General features: G+C 38.6%; 1 protein-coding gene across 1 annotated transcript; it reads left to right on the top strand.

Moving 5' to 3' along the window:
* Positions 1–759: 759 nt before the first annotated feature.
* Positions 760–25989, top strand: MTF2 (metal response element binding transcription factor 2). The gene is made up of 15 exons (XM_082053676.1): positions 760–1015; positions 11820–12018; positions 12159–12240; positions 13709–13804; positions 14155–14255; positions 14561–14709; positions 15934–16029; positions 17101–17169; positions 17965–18088; positions 19586–19653; positions 20026–20196; positions 20869–20977; positions 21147–21205; positions 21340–21444; positions 23537–25989. The coding sequence occupies exons 1-15, from the start codon at positions 1011–1013 to the stop codon at positions 23889–23891; spliced, it is 1788 nt and encodes a 595-aa protein (XP_081909802.1). The 5' UTR covers positions 760–1010; the 3' UTR covers positions 23892–25989.
* The last annotated feature ends 209 nt before the right edge of the window (positions 25990–26198 follow it).

The following is a 26198-nucleotide window of genomic DNA, read 5'->3' as shown; positions in this document are numbered from 1 at the left end:
GCGGCTGCCCTGCTGGGGTCAGGGGTTTGTATTGTATGTCAGCGCTGTGTGGGGCAATGGCTGCCTTGAACCTCGGGGACTGCTGAGACCAGTCCAATGCTAGAGTCTAAGAAACTATTCATGAAGTGAAAAGCCTGTTTCACTTTGCTAATGCACCTACTGCTAGAAACGGAGGTTTAGCTTGTCTCCTAAAATGGCAGCATGCCGAGGGCTGTCACACCAGAGGACAACTCTGTTCAGCTCCCGTGCCCTTGGTACCAACGCGCCGGCCGCAGCAGCCCGCGGCAGCCGGGCCGGGCCAGGCCTCCCCTCGCCTCACCCGGACGCGAAGCCGGGCTCTCCTCCTGGCCGCTCCGGATCACTCCAGACGCCAGGGCCGAGCCCCGCAACGCGGGGAGCTGCGCCGCGATCCCAAGCCTGGGCGGGGACCCCAGTGCTGCGGGGCGGTGTGTGCGGCGGGGCGGTGTACGCGCCGCTGCCGGGCCGGGCCGGGCCGCCTCCCGCAGGTGCGGCTGAAACAATAGGCAAAGGGGGCCGGCGAGGCAGCGCGCGCCCCTCCGCACTGCCGCAACGAGTCCCGGGCGGCGGGCAGCGATCCCTCTTTCGGTAAGCACGCCTAAAGTAGTCCCTCTTTGTTCACCAGCGGCAAAGGTTTGACTTCACCTGTGTCCTTCCGCCGCGGCGCTCTTCCTCCCGCCCCCTGGCCCAGGAGCTGCCTGTCGGCGCAGGCGGGGCCCGCCGGGGCGGGGCCGAGGCCCTTTGTGCTCCCAGAATGCACCAGCTTCTCCTCCGCGGGAAACAAAAATGGCGAGGGGCTATGGTGGATCTGGGCTGTCTGTGAAGCGGGTCTGACCCCTCCTCCGCCGCCTTTTCTCCGCCGCGCCGCGGTGTCCGTGCTCGGGGGGGTCCCGTTGCGCACTGAGGGCCCAGCCGCACCGGGGCGCCGGGGGGAGGCTCCCGAGCTCGCTGATTTCCCTGTATGAGGCGGTTGGCACCACTGGAGAGACCGAATGAGGTGAGGGGTGGGGGGCGGGCCGCGGCGGGTGGGGGGGGGGAGGGAGGGGCGGCTGGGCCCTGCGTGGGGTGGGGGCAGCGCGGGGACGGGGGGGCGGGTGCGCCCCGCGTTTGGGCCACCGGTGCCGCATCCCACCCCCCGCGGCGGCCACGCCACCCGCCGGGGAGGGGTGCGAGGGGCCCCGCTCCGGCGCGGGGGGCCCGGAGGCCTTTGGGGGAGGGGGAGGAAGCTCCCTCCGAGGCGGACGCTGGCGAGCGAGGCGGGGGTCAGCGGTGCTCCGCGGTGACCAAAACAAAGGGAAGGGAGGCGCTGGGCCAGCTCACGGGGTCCGTGGAGGTGCTGCGGAGGGGAGGCTGCGGTGAGGCTTGCGCCAGCTGTGTTTTTATCTTCTCGTTTAAGGATATTGCCCGAGTAGGCTGCATTCGCTCGAGTGCGAAGAGAGCAGCACAAAAGAGGTGGTGGTGGTCTCTGGTAACTTTGTTTTTGGTTTCTTTTTTTTTTTTTTTGTTTGCAAAGCCTCAGCTCTTAGTCTCTGTCGGGCTAGACAATTTGAATGTGCTGGAAGGCTTAATTTTTTAGTCCACTAAAATACAGTAACTGTTGATGGCTGAAAGGATGTACAATAATGCATTTTTTTTTAATTTGGTATTTGAATCCTCTGGGAAGAATGGATTAATACTTTTGTTAGTCAAAGAGAACAATATGGTACTGTGTTGGATGCTCTGGACACTGATATTCATGTTGAAATACTAGAAGTTATCATCCATTCGTGAAGTATCTGGGTGCTATTTGAAGGAGAGGGCCTGCATAACTAAATGAAAGGGCTTGCCAGGAAAGCAGTGTAGGACTATACGTGTTTCTGGAATTTCTGGTAGTTAGGCCCTGGTCATGACTTTAAAAGGCTGAACACAAGGGATAATAGCATCGTTTTCTCCTGACTTAGTGTAAGGAAAGGTGATTAATGCTTTGTACTTAAACTGTTAGAAGCATGGTATGATAAGAAAGTGGTTTCCCTTTTGGTGTGGGGTTTTTTTTTTTGTGTGTGTGTTTGTAGTCAGGTTGGTAAAAGTTAAAAAGTTAATGTTTGTCCGTTTTTTGAGACCTCAAGTTACAATTAATTTGAAAGCATTTGAGGTTAAAAGAATAAAAAAGCTTAATTCCTCTAGTATTAGAATACAGAATGATAGGATTATAGCTCTTTAGTGGAAGGAGAATAAGGGAACACAAAGATTGGAAATATGAAAAAAAGGTGTGTAATAAAGTAGTGAAAGTGAGAAGGATCTTTGTAAGGAGCTACCAGCTCATGAAATGTGGATCTGCACTGAGAGTATACTGTAGTAAATTTTTCCACAGTTAACTCTTATTTTGTCAAATATATGTGTGTGGCTTCTCAAGAACTTGTCTAGTCTGGGAGCAATTTTAAATCAGATGTAGGTTGCTTCTCAAAAGTTGGCTTAATATGGCTAGTCACCAGTTGTTGAGGTGTATATTTTTTCTAAATAGGTGAAAGACACAAGCACTGGTAGTCAGTATCAAGGCTGGGCTCGGATACAGTTATGTTTGTCCTTCCCCCGCCTTAGGACATCAGGTAAAATTTATGAGAAGAGCCATGGTAACAAATGAATTGCAGTTCGTTTCCTAGTAGAGAGTGGACGTCTGTATTTCCTGGGGATGGATGTGAATGAATGTAGTACTAGAGTCACCTAAAATTTCATTAAAGCATATTTTGTGCTCCTCATGCTTGGTGTGGTAGAGAAAGCTTGGAGGGTAGAAACATGTGGCTAGAAGCCAATGTGAATCTTCTCTTAATTTGTGAATTGACAGTACTTTTTTCTGTGACTGGACTTCGAGTTTGCTGTGTAGAGCTGGTTTCACCTTCTTTACAGGCCTTCCTTGCAGGAGATGGAGGGGAAGCATGTCTGTGTAAAACACACCAGAATAATTATAAAATCAGTGGTATTGCTGGAGGGTCCTTGGCCAGGGTGATACCTGTTACTGAAAGCACTGAAACTAGTTGAATTTACACTTTGAACAATCTAGATTTCAAGCAGATGGTCTCTTCCTAGAAGGCATAATCTCTGTGGAGGAGTGAAATCAAGAGACTTAATTTTCTTTCACAGAAAGAGAGCTAATGATGAGAGCATTCCTGATAAGTCTGGGCATATTTCATTCACTAAGTATCTTGGAGGATAATAATGTACTATTTATGGCTTAGACTGATACATTTTTAATTTCTTTCTGTGGGGAGCTAGTGGAGATTGCTATTCTTGTAGACTAGTCTTAAAGCAAGAGACTTTTGGGGTTTTGATCACCTCTGAAATCCTTTTTATTCCCCCTTCCCTTCCCTGCCCCCCCACAGTGCAATTCAGCATGTCTGTCACAACTTTCACTGCTCAGGTGCAGGCTCACATTACATTGTACTCCCTTAGGTGTGTTGCTGGGCATCCTGTATTTGGATATCGTAGAAACCCAAAAGGCAGTTCCTATGTTCAAGGAGGCGCTAAGTATACAATTAAGAGAAGATCTGATCTGAAAAGGTGTGTCCTGACCTGATAGCATTGTTATCTCCCTGATACTTACCTTCTACCTCTTCTCTTTGTGTACAAACACATGATCAGTCCCAAACAAATGGCTTTTACAGTACGGGGCTGCCCTACCCTATTTTCCTATATACTAAATAAGTAGGGAAATATGTTAGTCTGTAGTGATCTTTTAAAGAGTAATACTTTCACTTTGCATATAAAATAGAACTAAAACACTTCTAGTTAGTTATTGTTTCTTGAGAGAGACTGTGAGCAAGTTAAACCAAAATAACAAATTATTGTAGCATTATGGACACAAGAATGCATTTATCCTGGTGGCTACCTCTTATTAAGGCCAGTCTTACTTCACAGGGTCAAAAGATCATTCAGATTAGAAGGGGTCTCAGGAGTTCTGTAGTCCTGCTCAGTGTAGCATCAGCTATGAGGCCAGACCAGGTGGCTTTATCCAGTCAGCCCTTGAAAGCATCCAGTGATGGAGGCCACAGACCACCATGGGCCATGGTTTTACTGCTGAACTGTCCTCGTGATGGGGGAAAAAAGCATTCACCCCATCCATTGCTTTTATTTCAACATATGCACATAATCTCTCCTCCTGCCATGCTTTAGGACTTAATCTCTTCACAGTAATGTTCTCACAGGAGCTGGAAAGCTGCTGTTTGGCCTCCCTGAAGCCTCTTGTTCTCCAGGCTGAATGAGCCTGATTCTCTCAGGCTTCCCTCATGGGGCAAGTGCTCCAGTCTGAGGCTGTCTTGGTGGTCCTTTATCAAACCCATCTAGTTTGGTGTGTCTCTTGAACTGGGAGAACCAAAACATGGTATTCTAGATGCTGTCTATTGAGTTCTGTCTGTATAATTACTATTCTGTGAAATGATTACTTCCCCTCAGTCTTCTAGCTAAACTTCTTATGTGCGACAGATTCATGGATCTAACTGCTAATCAGCTGAGTGGACTGCAGGGACTCAGTTCTAATTACCACTTTTTTTTTTCAGAAGCAAAACTTACTACTTTTGTCAGGTAATATGGTGGAAATACTTTTGAAAACATAGTGCTACCTAAAAAAGCACAACACACTAATGAAAATATGTTCTGTGACTACTAGAGAGTTCTTTAAAGTGTTTAGCCAAACAGAAGCATTTAGAGCAAAATTCATAGCCAAAGTGTAAAGCTCTTTCAAAGGATTAAAAAAAACACAACCACCACCACTCTATTGGGATAGTAATGTATTGCATGAAAATCCCATACAGTCACGATGGTAGTGATATGGTTGACTGGGTAGAGCTGAGAAGTAAACAAGTTATAATTTCTCATCTTCCTGACAAGAAGCAGCTTATATAGTGTGGTTGCCATTAAGTCATTGTCAGGACAAAGTTTTTCTGCATTCAATGATACATTAACTTCTGTCCATTGTGGATTTGTTAAGCATTGCTTGCTTGAGTGGCCTGTGAATTGGCTTGCTACATGTTTAACCAAACATGTGAACTTGACTCATGCAGGCCCATGGGACCAAGTAGGCTGCTTTCAGGAGCACTGAGGTAACTGTGATGTTCTCATGGAGCTGTTATTTACCATCACAGGTTATGGAGAACAGGTGTGATCCGTACTGATTAGAGAGTAGCACATGTCACACATATTTTCAGAATAGGTCAAAAGTTTAACCCAGGGAACCACAGGCTGGTTAGACTCACTTGGATCTGTAGGAAAGGCACAGAGCAAGTCTTCATAGAAGACATTTCTGGACACATTGAAAGCTGGTGGCTGGGAACAGGCAGCATATATTTAGCAAGGATAGATCGTGGCCTGACCAACCTGACCACTGTCTTTGTTAAAAAATGGCAGGGTTTGTGGATGAGGGGAAAGGAGGGGATGTCACCTACCTCAACTTTGGCAAGGCTGGAGGAAGTGACTGACAGGAACCTCATGAAGTTCAACGGAAGCTGTTGCAAAGTCCTGCATTTGATGGAGGAACCCCAGGCTGACATTGGCTGGGGGTCAGCTTTGCAAGATTGGCTGAGGGTCTGACAGACAGAAAGCAGAACATGAGCCAGCGGTGTGTCCTGCAAGCAAAGGCAAGTGGTAGCCTGGGCTATATTAACAAGAACAGAATCAGAAGATGGAGGGGAAGTGATTGTTTTCTTCTACACAGATCTTGTTAGACAGCATCTAGAATACCGTGTTTTGGTTCTGCCAGTTCAAGAGAGACATCAAACTAGGCAAGTTTGATGGAGGACCACCAAGACAGTCTGGGACTGGAGCACTTGCCCCATGAGAGGAGGCTGAGAGAACCAGGCTCATTCAGCCTGGAGAACAAGAGGCTTCAGGAAGGCCACACAGCAGCCTTTGAGCTCCTGTGAGGAGTAGTGAGACAGACTTAGTCTCTTCACAGTAAAGCATGGCAGGAGGAGGAGAGATAACATGTGTATGTCGAAATAAGACTAGGGGGGAGGGAAATATTCCCCCCCCTGAGGACAGTTCAGCAGTAGAACCATGGCCCATGGTGGTTGTGTGGCCTCCATCACTGGAGGCTTTTAAGGGCTGACTGGATAAAGCCACCTGGTCTGGCCTTATGGCTGATGCTATGCTGAGCAGGACTACGGAACTCCTGAGACCCCTTCTAACCTGAATTCTTCTAGTATTCTAAATAACTGTAATAATTGAAAATAATTTTGAGAATAGGTTTCTTCTTATCCCCCAAGCATTGCTCTTTGCTTTTCTAGACTGAGGGATGCTTAGGCTTGTTTTGTTATTCTGCACAGTTGGTGATGTGACTTAGGCTTTTGATTCAGTTCCTTATCTTCACACTACTTTGTATTCTGATACAAAGTGTATCTTGTAGATGTTCCATGACATAGCACACTGGAAGCTCAATATCCTTTGGCTGCATGAGGTAGCGTAACAGGATAGACTGTGATCTAGATTTGTATTGGATCCTCTGCTTGAAAATAAGTTTGTGGCAATTTAGTAATAGAGTAACCTGTTCATGTATAATTCGAACAGTGACTGTTGCAACAAAGTTGCTATTATGAAAAGCAAGGTGAACTTTGATTTTTGAATCTGACTGATCCTAAGTTTGGTCCTAGGTTGGAGTTAAGTCTGTCTGTCTTCTTGGCCCAGCAAAATATTTTTATTTGCATGAGTAGTTATGGGTGACATGCTGAACAGATAATGTTTGGCATGAGATCTCAAACGTCAGAGAAGATACAAGGAAAATGGGGAGAAACATGTGGCTGGGATCCACCATCTCTCCAGGTGCCAGCAGAGGTACTGGATCCCCGTTGCAGGTCAGCAGCTGCACTGGCAGCATGGTTGGGCCTTGGTTATGTGGTGCTGGGTAAACCAGCTGAGACTGTGGCTCTCACAAAGACTCATTTCCCTTTTCTGCTGCTTTCTGACTGTGAGCTGCTTGCCTGCCTTGTCTAGTCACCAGACCTTTCTGTGAGGTGCTTTAATTTGTTTAAAATAGCAAAAAAATAATCCATATTAAAGGCAAGAAAACCAAATAGAAAGCTTATGGAGAAGTCCACTTGTTACTTCAGTGCTGGTGGGAGGGGAGCGAGCTGCCTGTACTGGGGAAGCCATGTGTGAAACTGCTCTTGGTTTTGTGTGTTCTGAGGCCTTGCTTAGACCTCTCCCTCCTGCCCATTCCCTGTATGAACTAACTGTCGTGTTCTAAGGAGAGCAGGGCAGGCTGCTGGTATTTTGCAGTCCTTCATAGTTCAGTTTTCTCTAAAGTTTAATAAAAGTGTAGTTTGGCTGTAACTTCAGACACAACATTTGTGATTAATTAGCACTATTGTCACACCTTCAGATCTTAAACTGGTTCTCTCTAGTTATCATAAATTCTTTCACTAGTTCTTCCTTCCCTATATGATGCCATATTTTCCAGTTTTAAGATAGATCCTAAACCTATGTCAGTTGTCTTAGTAGAATGTTCTCTGTGTGTGTTATTTCTAGTCTGAATTCCCTGCTGCTAAATCTGCTGGACTCTTTAAACTCATCGTCCCTTCAATGTGACTTGTATTTACTGGGAATTAATGAATTATCTGTAGGTCCCACTTTTGAGTTGTTTCAGTAGATTAAAATTTTCTCTTAATATGCTTTGGGCACTTAGTTTTTGGAAGTAAATGTAAAGACATTAAAATTTAACAACTATCTGTACTCATAGGGTAGCTGTCATCCGTTACTGTTGCAGTATTTGTGAATCACGCAGCCCTTCTGAAGAAATTTCCTGAAGTTGCATGGATTGTCACTGGAAGTGCCTGTCATTCAGGTGTGCAGTCTGGCAGTGCCAGTTGAGGAAGTCTGTGTCCCAAGTTGCTTGTTTGCATTTGTTCTGTTGTGCTGACAAACCGTTCTGTGAAACAAATCAGTGAACTGAGATGGCTGAAAAAAAACCCAGCTCTGTCAAGGGATTTTTTTTTTTTTTTTTTTTTTTTTTAACAGGAGTTGATTCACAGCAGTTGTTACAACTGAAGGAGTGCAGGAGTATGGAATGACCTTAACCTGGCAGTGCTGCTGAGGAAAAAGACACTTGGAAACAAGAGGGAGAGTGCTCAGTCTTTCATCTTCCAGCCTCTTCACATATTTTTCCCTAACTTTTCCACTTCTTCTTTCTGTAGGATTGCTGTGGAGATACAGGAGTCAGAGGCACCGAATGAACACTGACACTTTCTAACTTCTAGTAAAGAGGTTAGAAAGAATTACAGACAAGTCAAAACTAACAGAAACCTGATTTTGATAAATAAAATGCTATGCATAGTAAGTTGTCATGACAGTGGTGAGATTTTTCTTTTAGGTAGCTTACCTTCAGAGGGAGTCTGGTTCATTAAGTAGATGAATAGGTCTTCTGCCTGTCTTGCTTGAGAGTATCTATGATTATGATCTAGACCCCAAAGTGAAAAAAAATCAACGAGCATTTTCAGTACTTTAGGAGGTCAACTCCTCAATAAATAGTGAAGGTACAGTTTTATTTTTAAGTGTATTTCAACCTGCAAACACAATTCACTGACTTCCCCCACTAGCTTATGAAAGATTGGGTGTATTTTCACCTGTCTTCCAACAACAAAGAAAAATTTAATGGCTGGTGTGACTTTTTGGTATTCCACTACAGCAGAGAGGGCTGTTGCAAGACAGACAAGAAAGTTATTAGCATTTTAAATGTAAATTTTATGCTGGTCTGCACTGAATTTCTTGTGATTTTTTTTTTTTTTTGGTGCAGTGTTTTCAGAAGGCACTTTAATTAGCAAGCCATAAGTTCCTTTAAGTAGGTGATTCTAAAGTAAACTTGTTAAAACAGCAGCTTTTCCCACTTAATCGCCATCAAAAACATTGAGGTAATGTTTCCCTGAAGAGGAACTTCTTATCCATGTGGAAAGCAACTGTTAAGCTAGCTCTAAGTGTCAGCCTATTGTGATAACTAACGCTATTTTCAGTCTATGTGTTAGATAAACCATAAACTGCCACAGCAGGGGCTACTTCACGAGCTGTTTAATCATCACTTCAGCAGTGCTATCTCCCACAAAGAGAGCAATGTGGACAATGGAGAAGTGTCTGCTTTATTGGCTCAGAACTTTACTGTGTGTCAAGATCCTTCAGTGTCTGAAGTAGCTATTGTGAATTTAGGCTGTTGTATAAGTCAATGTATAGACTCATTTAAGTGCTTTGTGCTAGGAAATTATGTACAGCACATTTTTTGCTATAAGTTGGAGTTATGGGACAAACTTCTGTACTTAAAGGAATGTCATATGATTTTGAAGACTTTTTTAATGTAAGACTCAAAAATAGTTGTTGATTTTTGAATGGAAACTTGTACTATACAAGTTCTTTCACACCTTTTTTCAGGTACTGGAAGAGTCAAGATTCCTGCCTTTCAGCTGCTTTCTCTAGTTTCTTAAACTAGATAAAAAGCTGGAAAGAAAATATTTGAACCTCTAGAAGAGGGTAGTCCTGTCAAAACACTTGTTCAACTGTTTCAAGGTGCACTAGTGAGTTTGCTCCAGGTGCTTTGGAACTACATGTGGCAACTTATTGACCCATTTAATATTGCTGAGTCAAGTTCCACAGATGTAATATGAAGTGTCTAAATACTTTAATACTTTGTAATGATGAGTCCTTTCCAGTAAAAGAATTATGGGCTAAGACCAGGTTATAGTTTCATAACTTTCTAGACTGTTTTGATCCAGCCTTGCCTAGCCTTTGAACATTGCTTGCTTTGTGGTAGGTTGAATGTGTGTATAGTCAGAAGGGTTCGGGGAACTGATGAAGGTGAAACTTTTTTTTCCTCTCTTAACTGTCTGACTTCAGACACATTTGCTTCTGAGCCTTTTTGGTACTTGGGTGTGTAAACGGTTGTACAGATACAAAGAAGAGAGTAGAATGCATTTGCAACGAGTGTTAAGGGCTAGGGCTCTACTTCAGAGGTCCTTGCAAAAATTCAAGCTACTGTACAAGATAAGGGGCAAATCTTGCAGTGCTGTACAAAATATGGTAAGTTTAAACAATGAAATGTGCTAGGGGTATGAGGTTATTCAGAATAATGTAGACAGTGTAGAGGACTTTGAGCTACTGAGCGACTGGATAATGAAGTGACAAAGGAAAAACAGAAGTAGTACAGAGTGGGAAGAGCAATGTTAGTCTGGGAGCTGTTGGAATGAGAACCTGCAGTTTCCAGTAATTCTTTGAAGTTTTTAACTTGATGCCTTCTTGTAGTGGGGAGGGTCAGGGAAGGCTACAGATGTTAGTTGGAAAGGAGCAAAATGACCTGTGCTGTTGCGCTGTTACCCTATTATTGGAAACTTATTTTGAATGCTGTGTGCATCCAGTCCCGTTTATCAGGGGTTGGAGTAGAAATGGGGAAAAGCAGTGGTAACTTTAAACAGCTTTCACTTGAGAAGCAGCAGAATTGGTAGGATGCTTTATCTGGGAAATATGGCTGGGTGGATCTAAATATTCTTACTGGGACATGAAGGGAAAAGATGGAAAATGATAGTTTAGTTTTCTGATGCAATGATGAAGGGTGTCAAGTGAAGTGGCAAGGTGCCAACTGTGAGATAAGCCAAAAGAAATGCTGCTTTGCAGGTTCAACAAACATGTAGGAAAACTTGCAGAAAAAAAAAAGCCATTAAGGACTTAAAAAAAAAAAAACCAAAAAACAAAAAAAAAAAAAAAAAAAAAAAAACAAAAAAAACCACAAAAAAAACAACCAAACCCCAACAAACATTACTGATCTTTGGATCCACAGCCTGTAAGAGACCTAGAGAGTGTTTTGGAGAGGAGTGCTGTTCTCTTTTTTTTCCTTTTTCTCTGGTCTTCCCCAGTCATCTGACTCTTTCTGTATTTGGGATCAGGCAGGACTTAAACTGGTGACCTGATTGTGCATGAGGATGCCAGAGTTATTGGGCTGGATGGAACTCTTGTTTGGCCCATTATGGCTGCTCCTGTGGTCATGTCATTGTTTAGATTTACACCGATTATGCTTAAGAGTTGTCTAATCTTGTGTCTAACCTTCCTGGCTTAAACTGTTTAGTACAGATTTTCCAGAATATTAACTTCTTCATTTTCACATATTTTTGATGTTTCAAGTCGTTACAATTCCAGTTTCATTTTCATATTGAACGTAAATAGTAAACTTTTTAGGGAGGAGGGATTTCTTCCTCTTTGAAACTTTACAATAACTTCTCTAACATATTAATAGTAATTATCATCAAACTATGTAGGACACTGATTCATTTACTGGCTTTCTTGGTACTTTGTGATGAATTAAAATGTTTCTGGTGCTGGTAATGTACCTAAGCGACCTTTAGTAAGGTGAAACTGCTTGGTCAATTGACTCTGACCTCTGTAACTCCCTGATTTGTCCTTGTGTTTGTCATAATTGTATATACATTTAGTTTCTAAAGAGAAAATACATTTGGGTATAGGAATGGTAGTTTGTTTTTTTTTTTTTTTTTTTATAGTCTCAAATTCTGCCTGTTACTCTGAGCTGGAAAGCTCATGTATCCCTATCCTTATTTACATTACTTAATTTCATAGAAGTTTTTTCTTTACATAAACTTGTCTCTTTCAAATTTTGTAGACTCTTACAGTAGCAGAGGCACTGCTACTGAAGGTATGTAAAGTCTGAAAACATGAACAGATTTTTAGTTACCTGAAGCTCTGGAGTTTAGGGAAGTGAGTTCTAGTTGTGAATCATATTAATATTTTAAAAATGTTTTTTCACTTTAACCTAATTCTGATTACATTTTTTCTTGCTTCTCTTTCTTTAGAGACTCTACAGCAGTGGGTAATTCACTGGTCCATAAGCGGTCTCCGTTACGTCGAAGCCATAAGACCTCAGCATCTCTGACCAAGCTGTCGTTATGTGATGGACAGAAAGCCAAAAAGCCACTGTGTAAATTTGAAGAGGGTCAGGATGTCCTAGCTAGGTGGTCAGATGGCTTGTTTTATCTTGGAACTATCAAAAAGGTAAACTATTTTTAACTTCACTGGAGTCTTACAGTATCATATGTTGTTTAAACATTACAGAATTATTGTCTGGCTTAGTATTAAATCTATTATCCTGTTTAGCCTTTAACTCGTAGCTCCACTGTATTTTTGTTTTTCAGATAAACAAACTGAAACAGAACTGCTTCATCATATTTGAAGACAGTTCCAAATCCTGGGTTCTCTGGAAGGACATACAAACAGGCAAGAACTTCAGTGAAGTAGTCATTGTTTGGTATTTTATTTGTTTAGATTACTGTATCTGTTAAAATAAATTATTACATTATATTCTTGTATCGTAAAGAGTGATATAGTTAAATTACTCAGTATCACAAATGGGGCAAATTTAAAAAAGTTTTCAAACAACTCTTTATCATTGCATTTTTTTTTTCCACAGAACTATGTGCAGGGAGGGGAGAACACTTCTAAAAATAATCACATTTGAGTTTATTTAGATGAGTATAATACTCTGTCTTAACAGAAAACTCCAGGCCCTAATTTACACAAAGCTTATGTCCTCCTGTTATTTTCAGTTGAAACAAGATGATGTGGAAAGAAACCAAAGACTGGAAAATCCTAGGTTTGAATGGAGTTTTCACATTTAAAAGTAGCACAATAACTGTTGCACATAAGAAACCATTACAGAATTTGGAGTATTTATGTAGTATAAAGAAATGTGCAATTATCAAGTGAGACATCTATTGCATATTAGCTTTAATTTTTCTGGTATTTGGGGAGTAGCTAGTATTTTGATCTAATGCTAATGGAGTGTGGGTGACAATTTCAGTGACAATTTCTTCTGAAAATCAGTTGCAATTTCCTCATAAAGGCAACAGAAGTCTGATTGGGCTCTCACTGATTCTTGATGTTTGAACTAAACACTTTATCTGCTAAAGGGGAAGCTTTGTATTCATAATAGCAAAAGAATCAACTGCTTTATTTCTGAGAAGCTTTTAAAATACTGCCATTCAGCTTCTGTATAGTACAAGTTTATGATCTTTAATTCATTTATCATAACTATCAAACTTTAGTTCATGAGTATGATAATGTAGATTAAGTGACTTGTATTTTAATCCAAATTTTTACATTGATCGTGGTATAATTGGAGCAAGATGTAGTTTTGTTTCCAGTTTGCAAGCTAGCTTTTTCTTACCTCTGCTGTTACTGTGTGCTTCTGTATGTTTGCATGTATAAAATGTAACAACCTATTTCAGAAGAGCATTGGATTTTAATATTAAAGCAGCATGGACAGATCAGTCAAAAAGATCTGCACCAAATTGTGCAAAAACTTAGAAGAAAAGAAACACAAATTACCATCAATACAATACATACCTATCAGTTGTCCAGGTAGTATTTGTTTAGATGTATTTTTTTAGCCTGCCATTTACATTCTTTATTCACTTATTTAATTTTAATTGCTGATGTTAATGAACCATAGACTATGTAGTAAATAGGCAATATATAGCCTATGATAAGTGATATAAGTATTTGTAACATGGTCTGTACAAGATGTCTGCGTTTATTTTTGTTAGGAAGTTAGACTCTGTAACAGGATGTTTCTACAATGCATGGATCTGTGACTGAAATGATGAAAAAAGCCATACGTGTGGTAACCATTCCAACTGCAGATGTAACCTGAAAAAAAAAAAATCACGCTTTGATCTTTATCTAGGAGCCACTGAAAGTGGGGAAATGGTCTGTACAATATGTCAGGAAGAATATTCAGAAGCACCGAATGAAATGGTTATATGTGATAAATGTGGGCAAGGTAACTAGATTTTTTTTTTTTCTATTTACTGCATTTTAAAAGGTGTTTTGGTTTGTTTTGTGAAGGAGGATATTTGCCTGGCTATGACTGACTACTCAACTGATCTTAAATTTTATAGCCCTTTGTGGCTATTAACAGCTCACTTAAAGTGACTAACACCTGTTATGTAAGTAAAGTTTATTTTTTCCATTAAGAAAATGTAAGACCATTTTGAATGTTACCCCAATCTTTTTGATCAGATTTTTGGCACTTAATGATGGATAATGCCTTATAGTTGCATTTAAATTATACATATTTGTGTGTCTTTTGCCATTCCAATAACACTTTGGTTGATAATTTTTTTTATACAGGTTATCATCAGCTATGTCACACACCAAATATTGATTCGAGCGTGATCGATTCAGATGACAAATGGCTTTGTCGACAGTGCGTTTTTGCAACAACAACAAAGGTGTGTTTATAGAAAATGTTTCTTAATACATCCCATATTGCTTTGGTTTTGGAGTTGAAGGAATTGCACTTTTTTAAAAATTAATTTTGATCTGAATGTAAGTTTTATATGATGGGAATTTTTATTTTAGAAATAGATTGCATTTAGCTTTCAATTAATTTTTAAACAAATATGCTAGTATTAAAATACAGGTCAAGTATTTTAGTTGATTATAGACAAATTTTTATAACTTTCAAACTAAAGGATTTGAAAGTTTCAGAAATACTGTATTGTTTCTGTAAACTAATGTATTTGTTTTGGCCCAGAGGGGTGGTGCACTTAAGAAAGGACCAAATGCCAAAGCACTGCAAGTCATGAAACAAACATTACCGTATAATGCAACAGACCTTGAGTGGGATGCAGGTCATAAAACCAACGTCCAGCAGTGTTACTGCTATTGTGGAGGACCTGGAGAGTAAGTAAACAGATAATATATATACAAACTGTTCTCTGTGATGCAGCTGCAAACTTTGGCCCTGACCCTGTAGACTTTTACTCATGAATGAGTTAGTTTCTGTTTCTACTGTGTGTAGGTATTCAACTCAATGCAAAGTGGAATTTTGAATTCTTTAGAGATATATATATATATATATTTAACGTCTTATGGAAAATACATTATTGATGGTTTTCCTTTTCCCATCAGATCTTTTAATCTAAATTTTGCTATCTAGCCATCACATAATATCACAGTCCAAGAATGTTTGGGTTGGGTTTGGTTTTTTGTGGGTTTTTTGTTTGTTTGTTTGTTTTTTTTCATTGCTACTGTTAGTGTGCTGAGATTGGGTGGAGTTGTTAGTTGGTCTTGCAATTCTAGGCAGTGTTTTTCTGATGTTAGCTTGGCTCTTCCATTAGTCACAAATATAAATGTTAGTTTATTAAATTTTGTTGGAACAGACAGCTGTCTGATTCAGCCACATCATACCCTGGATTGCATTATTGGTAGGGGAAAGACTTTTTCCTCTAAGGCATTACAGAGTTGTCTGCTGGCTTTCTTACAAGAAAGGCAAAGAGAGGTCTTCTTAAGCAGGTAGAGATAAATACTATGGTGTCTGCATGGATGAGTAAATTAATAAAATAGCATTCAATATTTGAAGTCAAGGCAAGTTAAGAGTCCCACAGAGAAGCAAAGCCTTTGAGTTTATACTCACAGGACAGAGCTCTGGTTTGAGAATTTTGCAGACTTGGACAAACATAGCCTTTAATTTTGCATAGTTTCTTTACTTAAGGGAGAAGCTGAAAAAAAAAAGTATAAACTATGAGATTGATTTTTAGGATTCAGGTAGTTGAATCATCAGAAAAAATGTTTGTGACTTAATGCAACTGTGCTGTGCTTTGGAAAATAATGAAGAAGCTAATCTGCTACGTGAGAAGCAGCTTATATGGAGTTACTGAATTCTTATTATTAAGAATTAAAAGGTGGCTGTCAGAGGAAATTAAATTTTTATTTTCATTTCATAACAGAATTAATTCTTTTACTGGACTATTTTTTGTTATTCTTAGTCACTCTTTTCCAGTAATAATTCCTTATGTGAAAGTCATCTTGGGTCAGAAGATCTTTTGCTATTTAGTTTAAACATAATGAAGAACAATTTTCAGTAACTTTTTAAACACATCTTGTTTTTTCTTTCTGTTGGTGAAGCTGGTATCTGAAGATGTTGCAGTGCTGCAAGTGTAAACAGTGGTTTCATGAGGCTTGTGTGCAGTGCCTCCAAAAGCCTATGCTTTTTGGTGACAGGTAAGAAATTTAAGCTGTGCTTTATGGTTGTCTTTATTTAAAATGTGGAGGCTGTCTCACATATGAGCTTTTATTAAGGCATCCATGATACAACAGTATTTTCCAAAAATGGAGCGAGTTTATAAGGACATGTTCAGGTGCCAGGAAGAATGCAGGTCTTCATCTCAGTTTGATGAAGGAGGGTGAGGTGGGTTGGTGGGTATTGGAGAGGAGAACCAATGGATCGTTGAACTCAAACTGTTACTGGCTTGGCTTTGTGTGGAATTCCATTATCCTATAGGTGCTGGCTACTGGGAGATTGGAAGCTTTAAGGCAGACCACTTTAGTGGGCCTGTGAGTTAGATAAGGGCTTTCAAGTTCACATTGTATAGGTGACTAATCTGTATGCAACAGGCATCATATGTCAAGGTAGGCTGTCAGTGGGTGCAGTAGTAGCTCCCTGTACTAACACACAGGCAACTGGAGAAAGCTGGGAGGACAGTTAGACTGAAGGGAGCTCTGTACATTCTCTGTTTGTGTGGTATGAGCTGGTACAAAAGGAAATGAAGTAGTGCTGGTCTGTGCTTTCATTTTAAGAGGAGCTTGGAGCGGATGAGAAAACTGGAGAAGAGAATTGAGGAGTATATCTTTCTTTATCTGCTGTACTTTCTTTTAGCTGCTGGGTTGTGCTGGAATGTTAGTGTGAAGGAACTGAGTTAGGGCCCAGGAACCCATGGGTCCTTTAAATCTGTGCTTACAGTGAGACACAGGTTTCTGCATTTGAGAGAATGGTGTGGGGGCATTACAGAGCATCTTCACTGGGATAGTCACACATTGAGAGACTTTCTTGGGGAGTATGAAACTTGAGGAAGTATCTTGTATCTGGCCTGGTGGGGAGCAGCACAGACTTTTGAAGTTGATAGAGAAAGGTGGAGGACAAAAGGACTCCCAAATATTATATGGGCTGGGTTTCTAGCCTGCTTTTTTTTTTTTTTTTTTTTTCATAAATAGGGTGTTAAAACATTAAGACTCTGTGTGTGTGCGGTCACCCACCACCAAGGCACTTGTACATATACCTATGTTTGTTTTTAGGTTTTATATGTTCATTTGCTCAGTTTGCAGTTCTGGACCAGAATACCTCAAACGTTTACCCTTAAGATGGTAAGTATGATTGATTTTTTTTTTTTTTTTTTAAAAAAAAAAAGGGGGTAGTGGGTGAGTTGAATACATGCTCTGCTTTTCTTTTTGGTGTTGTGATTCTCTTTGCAAAAAACAAAATCCACTTGCTGTCTTGAGTTGTTTCCTGAGCTGCTCTTACTGCTTGTATGAACAGGAACCAACTTTTCCTTCAAAGGTTATCCTTAAGTGTAGAGTTATATTGCAACTGTGTGTTGTAAGGGTTTATTCCTGGGATTGTTCAGTAAAGTAGCAAGCAACTACCAAATGTAGTTACTACTACCGTACACATCTTGACATATTTTAATAGTTTCCTCAATTACATTTGACAGTCAGTTGTAGTTTGGAATTTTTGAACTAATAACCCATACAAGAAATTATATCCAATTTAGTGGATATGTGTGCGAACAAGTATATGGTGAAAATAATCTTGTTGAATGTTAATTCGCCAGAATACTTGTATGAATTCAGAATTGATACATCCAAGTCTTTATTTGGACTTAAATATCCCATGATTTAGACCAGTTTTAGAGTTTTGAAGAGTGTTGTGACAGTGAGATGAGGCAGAGATGAAAGAAAGATTCAAAGCAGAAGGAATCATTCATGGAAGAGAAATGACAGGAAACTTAAAAATGTTATTCCCTGGATTGAGTGTTTGACATTGTGCTTTGTGTTCCTATAACTATATCGTGGTAATATCTTTTCTACTAAATTATGTCGAATAAAAGCAATTGGAAGAAAAAAGACCTTTTCTTTTTCTGTTTATTTCTGAATATCCAGGGTAGATATAGCACATTTATGCCTTTATAACCTAAGTGTTATTCATAAGAAGAAATACTTCGATTCAGAGCTTGAACTCATGGCATACATTAATGAGAACTGGGATAGATTACATCCTGGTGAGGTAGGTAACTGGAATACTCTTTCTTGGTTTTCTTCACAGTGCACACATATGTCCTGAAGGTTGGTGACATATGACTGTTTTATTCTGGATGTTAAATCCTTTGTTACCTAAAAATCTGATGATCCGTGTAATGAGATCATGTTTAATTCCTTGCAGAAACAGAATGCAATCGAAGTGGTGTATGTTCTTCTGAGCTGTAAAATTCCTCAAGTAGCCATTATTATTTGCATAGCAACTTTATTTATACTCAGCTGTTTATTCTGTTGCGTATATATTTTTCCTTTCATTTTCTGATTGTCTCATAGTTCTTTGATATTTTCATGTGCGCAGACCAGAAAATCTGTTGAATTGAATGCACAGTACATTGCATATGAAGAAATCTTCAGAGTCTCTAAGGTGTAACACATAAATTATTGTGCATAAACACTTCATCTTGCCTCTTCCAAACATGGGGGTGATTGGTTCGTGTCCAGGTCCAAGACTGTTTTGATCTTTTTCCGGTCTGATTCTGCCACTTGTCAAGGCATCTTGTTTTTAGTTCACTACTATACTAGTTATTATCCCGCTATTTGATTTAGTGGACAGTTATCTTAGCATTAGAGGAAATCTGTTTCCCCATGCAGAGTGACTTAAAATTTAACTAAGAGGAGCAGTGTAGGTACTTGTTTCTGCATGTAAGGTTGGATGCAAAATTCAAATTGCCATACTGCTAGTAGAGTATGCTGTACTTTTTTTCCTGCATAAAAAATGCTTAGGGTTTTCAATTTTTTTTAATACAGGTGGCATATAACTGGCTTAAAATTTTCTTATCATGAGTGTATCCTACTTACTTACTTTTTTATCAGTAAATTCATACAGCTGTAATCCATTTTTACTAGCAGACACAATTTGAAAATTAAATTTATGTTCTGGGTTTAAATGATTGACTGCTGTTTGTAAATAATGGAAAACAGTTTAAAATGCATGTGTTTAGATTGTGTCAATAGCTTGTAATAAAAACAAGCAAAATGACTAAAATGCTAAAAAATTACTATTAGTGTCACTAGGAATAGATGTGGTTTACTTTAGGATGTATGACATCCCTTAGCAAGTCATATCAAGTCAAAATTCTGTCAGATTAAGTCTCAGGTTATCTTCTGCTTGCAATCTGAATTAATTTGGGAGTACATAATGCCACAGAATTATTATTTTGATTGGTCTTTGGAGGGCAAGCTAGTATTATGTTCTTTGAGTATACTAAAATACTTTGAGAAATTTTTCTTGCACTTCTTACAAGTGAAACTCAAATTCTTTGGCCTGGGCTTGATCCTGGCATGAATTCTGTGGATGTAAATCACAGAATGTATGTGATAATGATTAATGTCCTTTGGTGTTGGGTAGTTTCCACCGCTAATACTTACTCACATCCAAATCTGTAGTTACAGTGACTCAAAGTAACTGTAATCTTTCTGTAAGTGGAGAATTTGACAGCTTAAATGATGTCTTAATACTTCACAGCTTGCAGATACCCCAAAATCTGAAAGATATGAGCATGTATTGGAGGCACTAAATGATTACAAGACCATGTAAGTTGTTTGTACTTTTTAAGTGTTGTTTGCCTATGTAATCTCATGTGAATTATATATTGTCTTCAATCTCCTTTGCTCAGTCTATCTGATAATCACTTTGGCTGCAGATAACATTTAAATTTTAAATACTGTTCCTATGTCAAACTGTAACATTACATACCTATTTGAGTGGAACCCAGATCATGAGAAAATTTGTTTTAACTTCCATCCTCTTCCCTCTTCGCATTCTGTATTTGAGACTGAGAAGGAATAAAATAATATTAGGATGGATACTCTAATTTGTATAGTTTTGTTTTACATGTACACTGTTATTTGAAAAGTTGCTTTCCCTGGGGTCAGAATTTTAAAAATTAATTTAAAATCATATAGGTTTATGTCTGGAAAAGAAATAAAGAAAAAGAAGCATTTGTTTGGCTTGAGAATTCGTGTTCCTCCTGTGCCACCAAATGCTGCTTTAAAGGCCGAGAAAGAACCAGAAGGAACTTCTCATGAGTTCAAAATTAAAGGCAGAAAATCATCTAAACCAATCCCTGATGCAAGGTAAGGTAACTCAGTCATTCTAGCTATGTCGTAGTAAATTTGGGCTACTTTGAGTACATTTTTGGTGCCTACAAAAAAGGCTTTTTCATTGTATAATATATTCTTTAAAATAACTGTACAGGTGGACTATTTGTGAGAACAAGGTCTTTGAATGAATTTAATTAGCTTTCTATTAGGATCTCAACAAACAAAACCCAACCAACCAAACATAAACCCCAAACAACATGAAATTTAGCAGTAAGAACAATAGAAAATATCCCAGCTTTGCTGCTATTTGGGAAACAAAATCTCTTGCCTTCCTGGAACTCTTATGCTATAATCTAACTAGATGTCTAAATAGGAAGCATGATGTGAATTTGTAACTTCTATTGATAAATGCACCATTTTTTTTACCGAGTGTGATCTTATGAACAGATAACATTTAACTTGTTCGTTCCTCTCCAACACTAGGGAATCAGTAGTGTCACTAGAAGGAGCTTGTATTTATTAATTTTATTCTAGAGGCAAAAGTATGTAGCTTTGTACCTGACAATTTTGATTTACTGGAATAACCTCCTTTAGCACAATGTTTTAGCAATAAACATCTCATTGTGTATTCATTGCCAAAGGAAAACATGTATTCAATGAAAATTATCTTCAATAATACAGAACAAAATGTAACTTTTCTTCTAGGGAATTAAGTAATGGTATAGAAAGAAAGGGGAAAAAAAAATCAGTAGGTCGTCCACCTGGTCCCTATACAAGAAAAATGATTCACAAAACTCCAGAGTCTTCTCCTCTGGTAAGGTTTTGGATATTTTTTTCCTCCTTTCCCCTCTAACTGGATTATTATTTTTGAAGAAAAACATAACCAGTTAATCTGAATCGTGATATTCCCCCATTCAACCTCAAACAAAATTGACACAGCAATTAAAACTTAATTTGAAATTGTTTTTGTTTTTTGTGTTTAGGATAATGAACCAGTTCCAGTGATCGAGAACCCAGCCTTGGAATTACCTTGCACTGTTGGGTAAATGAAACAAAAAAATCCCTGTAAAACATTATATTACCATGTCATTTATCTGTTTGCTTCTGAAATGTCAGCTCAGTTTTTAATATGAGATTATTTTCATTACATGGCAACCCTATTATCTTGCATATCAGGAAATCTGATGGAACTGCACATTCATCCAATACCTCAGATGTGGAATCCACAGGTGCTGCCAGTATGAAAGAAACTACCTCATCTAGCATTTCCAGACATTATAGGTAATTATTCAGTTACTCTGCTGTACAGATTAAGATTTGCAATGTATTAGTTTTTATAAACATTATTGGAAGGGGGGGCAGGAAACAGTTGGTTCAGCAATACACTTCTCCCTTAATAAACACAAGTTGCAGGGATCCTACAAAAGAAGTCTTGCCAAAGCAGGACATTCTAAATCTGGTTTCTTAAAACTTGAGGTTCTGTTGTACTTCCAGTCAGTTCTGAACCTTTTGGGAAACTTCCATGAATTCTACTCCAGGTAGTTACAAAGAACTTAGAGTCTAACAAGATTCATGAAGATAAACACTTGCATGAGAGAAACCCAAACCCACAGCCCATGCTTACGGAAGGCAGATGATGTTCCAATCATCTGTGGCCTAGTCATTGCCAGTGCTTTTTTCTGGATTTTTTTTATTTTTTTTAGTTGAAACTTTGGCAAAATGAAGTAGAAGATAAGGTAGGAGGCTGATACAGGAGACAGCCATAGTAGATGTGAAATGGAAGTAAGGGTGTTGCAGAACTGGTGGGAGAACACATAGAGAAGAGCTGAGGATATTGCAGAGGGGTATAACATTGTGGATGTGGGAATTCACTGGGATTTTGAGTAATGAGCAACTGGGACTCTGAGTCTTATTTGCATAGGGAAATCTAAAGAAATGGGACAAAAGAGAACTAGTTGTAATTAGTTGTGCTTGCAACACACAGGGTGCTCAGTAACTACTGTTCTTTGTTGATCTAAAAAATGTACCTAAATTACATTTACTGAAAAGAATTAAACTCCATAAACATTTCTTGAGCTTAGTTTTCTTCTAAAGGCTGCAAAAGAGCTGATGTGTACCATGAATGATTTTAGCAGCTTTTATTCTTGTAGATTTGTGTATTCGTGTTAAAGAATAGCGAGTATGCTGTGATTTTCTGTTGTCAGTAGAGCATGAAAAATTTTTGGCACGGTCTTCATAAATAAATTGTTAACTACAATCGACATTACTGAACTTGAGAGAGGGCAAAGTTCAAGTAACAATTTATTTGCAGAAAACAGAAATTTCTCTTTTACTGAGGTACATGGATCCTCAATCTACTTGTTTTGTTTCTTCTCTTTCTGGTTTGTGCTGTCAAGTGCTTTCATGAATCTTTTTTGTGTGCATTGCTGCTACAAATTTTTGTCTTCAAAATCATGTTTAACTTAAACTTCTGAAATTGTTACCTAAGGATTTAAGTAACAATTTTTTATTTCTGCCTTTTTTTTTACATTAAAAATATGTGATTTCCTCTTGCCCTCCCAGCTGTCTTGAATGTCAAAGATTGCATATGGTTTAGTTAAGAACTTTATCAACCATGTTTTACTATGTACAAATTATAGATACAGGTTTTTACGTAAGGATTTAGATCTTGGACACTTTTAATATTTGGGTGATGGTTTATTCTTGAATAATGTCAGAAGCTTCTTTTTTCATTACCAAACTCATACAGGTTTTAGATATGCGTATCTTTCTGGTCACATATAATAAATCTTTAGAAAGTCATGTGTACCTAAAAATAGAATAGATGTTGCAACATCTTCTTTCATGTTTCAGATTTCTAATTTATTTAGATAGATTTGGCTTGAAAAAATAAAGCTATGCATAAATTTATTTTTTTTAGTCTCAACTAACATCAAATCTCTAACTCTTTATATTATAGCTTTTGTAATTGAGGCCTATCTGTGTGATCAAGCTGTATTTTTAATTTGCAATTTTAAGCACATTTGCTGCAGATTCTCTGAAGACAGGTTTTTTTTTTTTAATTTGCTTAAGAATGGGATTAAGCTGAATCAAAATAGTACTGTTATCTAGGCATAAGTTATTTAGCTAACTCTTTGACGTTTTGTTAAATTAATAAAATTTTTCCTTATGTAAATCTTTGTTTTGCAAGTGCCATATTTATAGTCATCTATCTATAGGCAACGGGTATTTTTATCAGTGAAAAACAGCAAGGAAGTGATGATACGAGTTGCATGGAAGTAACTCATGATAAAGCATACATTTTGAATAAGTTCCTTGAAGTTAATACTGTTTATTTTTTGTGTTGTTGTTTGTGTTTGGTTTTTCTTAATAGTTTATCTGACTCGAGAAAAAGGACTCGTACAGGAAGAACTTGGCCTGCTGCAATACCACATTTGAGAAGGAGAGGTCGCTTTCCACGAAAAGCACTCCAGACTCAAAATTCAGAAATTGTGAAAGATGATGAGAGCAAGGAAGATTACCAGTATGATGAACTCAATACGGAGATCCTTAACAACCTGGCAGATCAGGAGTTGCAGCTCAATCATCTAAAGAACTCGATCACTAGTTATTTTGGTGCAGCAGGTAGAATAGCTTGCGGGGAAAAATACCGTGTTTTGGCTCGTCGGGTGACGCTTGATGGAAAGGTGCAGTATCTTGTGGAGTGGGAAGGAGCAACTGCATCCTGACTGTAGGACTGAACATTATGTTCACTGCACTGTCATCTGTAAGTACAGTTCATAATGCAGAGCCACGAGAGAAGTGTGTCTTTTAATGTGTTTCTAAAAACAAAACCAGTTTAGCCTTAACATGTAACTGTTATCATTACAGCTCTTGTGATAAAGACTTACCTTTTTAAAATCTGATCTGAAACTTAAATTTTTTAATCTAAACATTGTTAGATTGGTTTAGGTTGGGATATTTTTGGGTTACAGTTGCTTGAGAATGTGCATGATGTTTAAAAAAAAAAAGACATTTTCTAGAGAACATTCCATGGATGCAGTTATTGTGATTTAGAGAAAATATTATGTAGATAGCACAAATCTTTGAAAAATTTTGGTTTCTTTTCTTACCCAAATGTTTGCAGAAATGTATTTCTATTTCAATACTTTCTAGATTTCATAAGTGCAGTGTATATAATGCCTACTGAAGACTGTAAAATACTGAAGTTTTCTTTCAAAGTGTAACAAAAAAGAAAAAAAAAAAAAGAAAAAATATATTGAGCCTGTAAATTGCTCTGTGACCAGACTTCATTGTCTTTTTAATATATTCTTTGTGTGTGTGCGCGTGTGTGTATATACATATGTATATATGCACACACATACTTGTGCGTGTATATATATGTGTGATTGTGACCTATGCAATACAAATTATGGGATTGGGCAGCTTCTGAGAATACATCCCATAATTCTTTTTTCAGGAATAGTTGCCAATATTTACACAGCAGCATTTCTTCTCAGGCTTATTGGGTGCTGTTGCTTTCTATGTACTAAGGAAAAGCATCAAACCAGTGCAGCGTGTTCTGGCAGTGGGTGCAGTCATTGATGTTCATGTGCTCTAGGGAACGTACTCCATTATTTTCCATGTGAATTACCTGTTAAAAAATACAGGATCTGAACATTTTGAAATTGACTCTACTAGAAATAACAATTTAAAAGGTATTGTGGCACACTGATTGTAAATTTTGTGCCCAATAATAAACTAAGTTGACAGGAGTCACATACAAGATTCCTATGTATCTGTAGAAACAGTCATATTTTGATAAATGTAGTATGAACAAAGTGTATTATTGCACAGGGTCAACAGTTTGTTGCCATTTGAAGTAACGTTACTGATTTTATTACAACATTACCTCTTTTGTTTTTATAAAATGTACCAAGTTTTAAATTGATAAGTTTGTTTTACTTGTTAAAAAAAAGTCGAAGTCTCTTGCCAGTATTAGATGTTTTTTCTTTGTCTGCTACTTTTCGAGGGGGTTTTAGCCAAAGAGTAAACAGAATACTTTGGTGGTTATTCACTGTACTGCGTAAGGTTAGTTTTCTTACATGCTTACAGTTTACCAGCGGAATAAGATTGTGACATTCACGAATGACAGAGTGGTTTAAATTGTACTGCCTAGGTTAGTACTTATTTATTCCATTACTTGATTATTTGACTTTTTCTGCTGATCTTGAACATCTTGAAAAGGTGACTACTTTTTTTCCTGTCACCTTATAGCCAAAGGATGCAGAGAAAGCTTTTTATCCTGTGCTTGGTTTATGGCTGGCTGAGTAATATTAGCTTTATAAAAATGCTAATTAAAAACTGCCACTTCTGTTTACCTTCACTAAAATGTGTGTTGTTTTTCTCACACCCTCAGCTATTAATTTAATGTTGCCTTGCCTATAGCTGCAATATTTTGATAACACAGCAAATTCATGTTAATTTTTGAATGTTTATATCTTGGGATAATGCAAAATGTAAAGCCTTTGTAACCTTACTCACACCATCTGTATCTGTCTTTATTGTTTCACTTTATCCAAGTCCTTTAATTCTAACTGAACACCAGCAGTGTTTTTCATAAAGTTTCATTTAAAGATAAATATTGGAATGTACTTGGGGACTTTAGTGGGGAGGGGAGAAAATATTTGTCAAACTTAAGCTGTCCATAGACTTAACTATTGTGAATGTCATTGTTTCGTTTTATTATGGTGATTGACTTGACTCTGATGTTCAGTTTGTATTTTTGGAATTGCTTTTTTCTTAGAATTAAAAGACCAACATTAAATGTGTGTATTTTTTGAGAGAGGAATGAGTTCTGATTCTGTATTCTTGTGAAGTACCTGTTTGGTGGCATCTTCCCGTCCATTGCTTCTCTCTCCAGCTTTCCTGCTGCTGCCCTGGAGACCCTTGCCCTGTGCATAGACACTGACTGGTGTTCCGGCTGTGCTTGAGGGATTCGTTGTTACAGGTGTCATGTGCTGGAAAATGCTGCAATAGTGCTGCTGAAGATACAG

The sequence above is a fragment of the Streptopelia decaocto genome, assembly GCF_964273445.1.
Source record: "Streptopelia decaocto genome assembly, chromosome: 5".
In the NCBI taxonomy this organism is placed as follows: domain Eukaryota; kingdom Metazoa; phylum Chordata; class Aves; order Columbiformes; family Columbidae; genus Streptopelia; species Streptopelia decaocto.
Note: the sequence above shows the minus strand (reverse complement) of the source record. Positions and strands in the feature narration are given on the sequence as shown.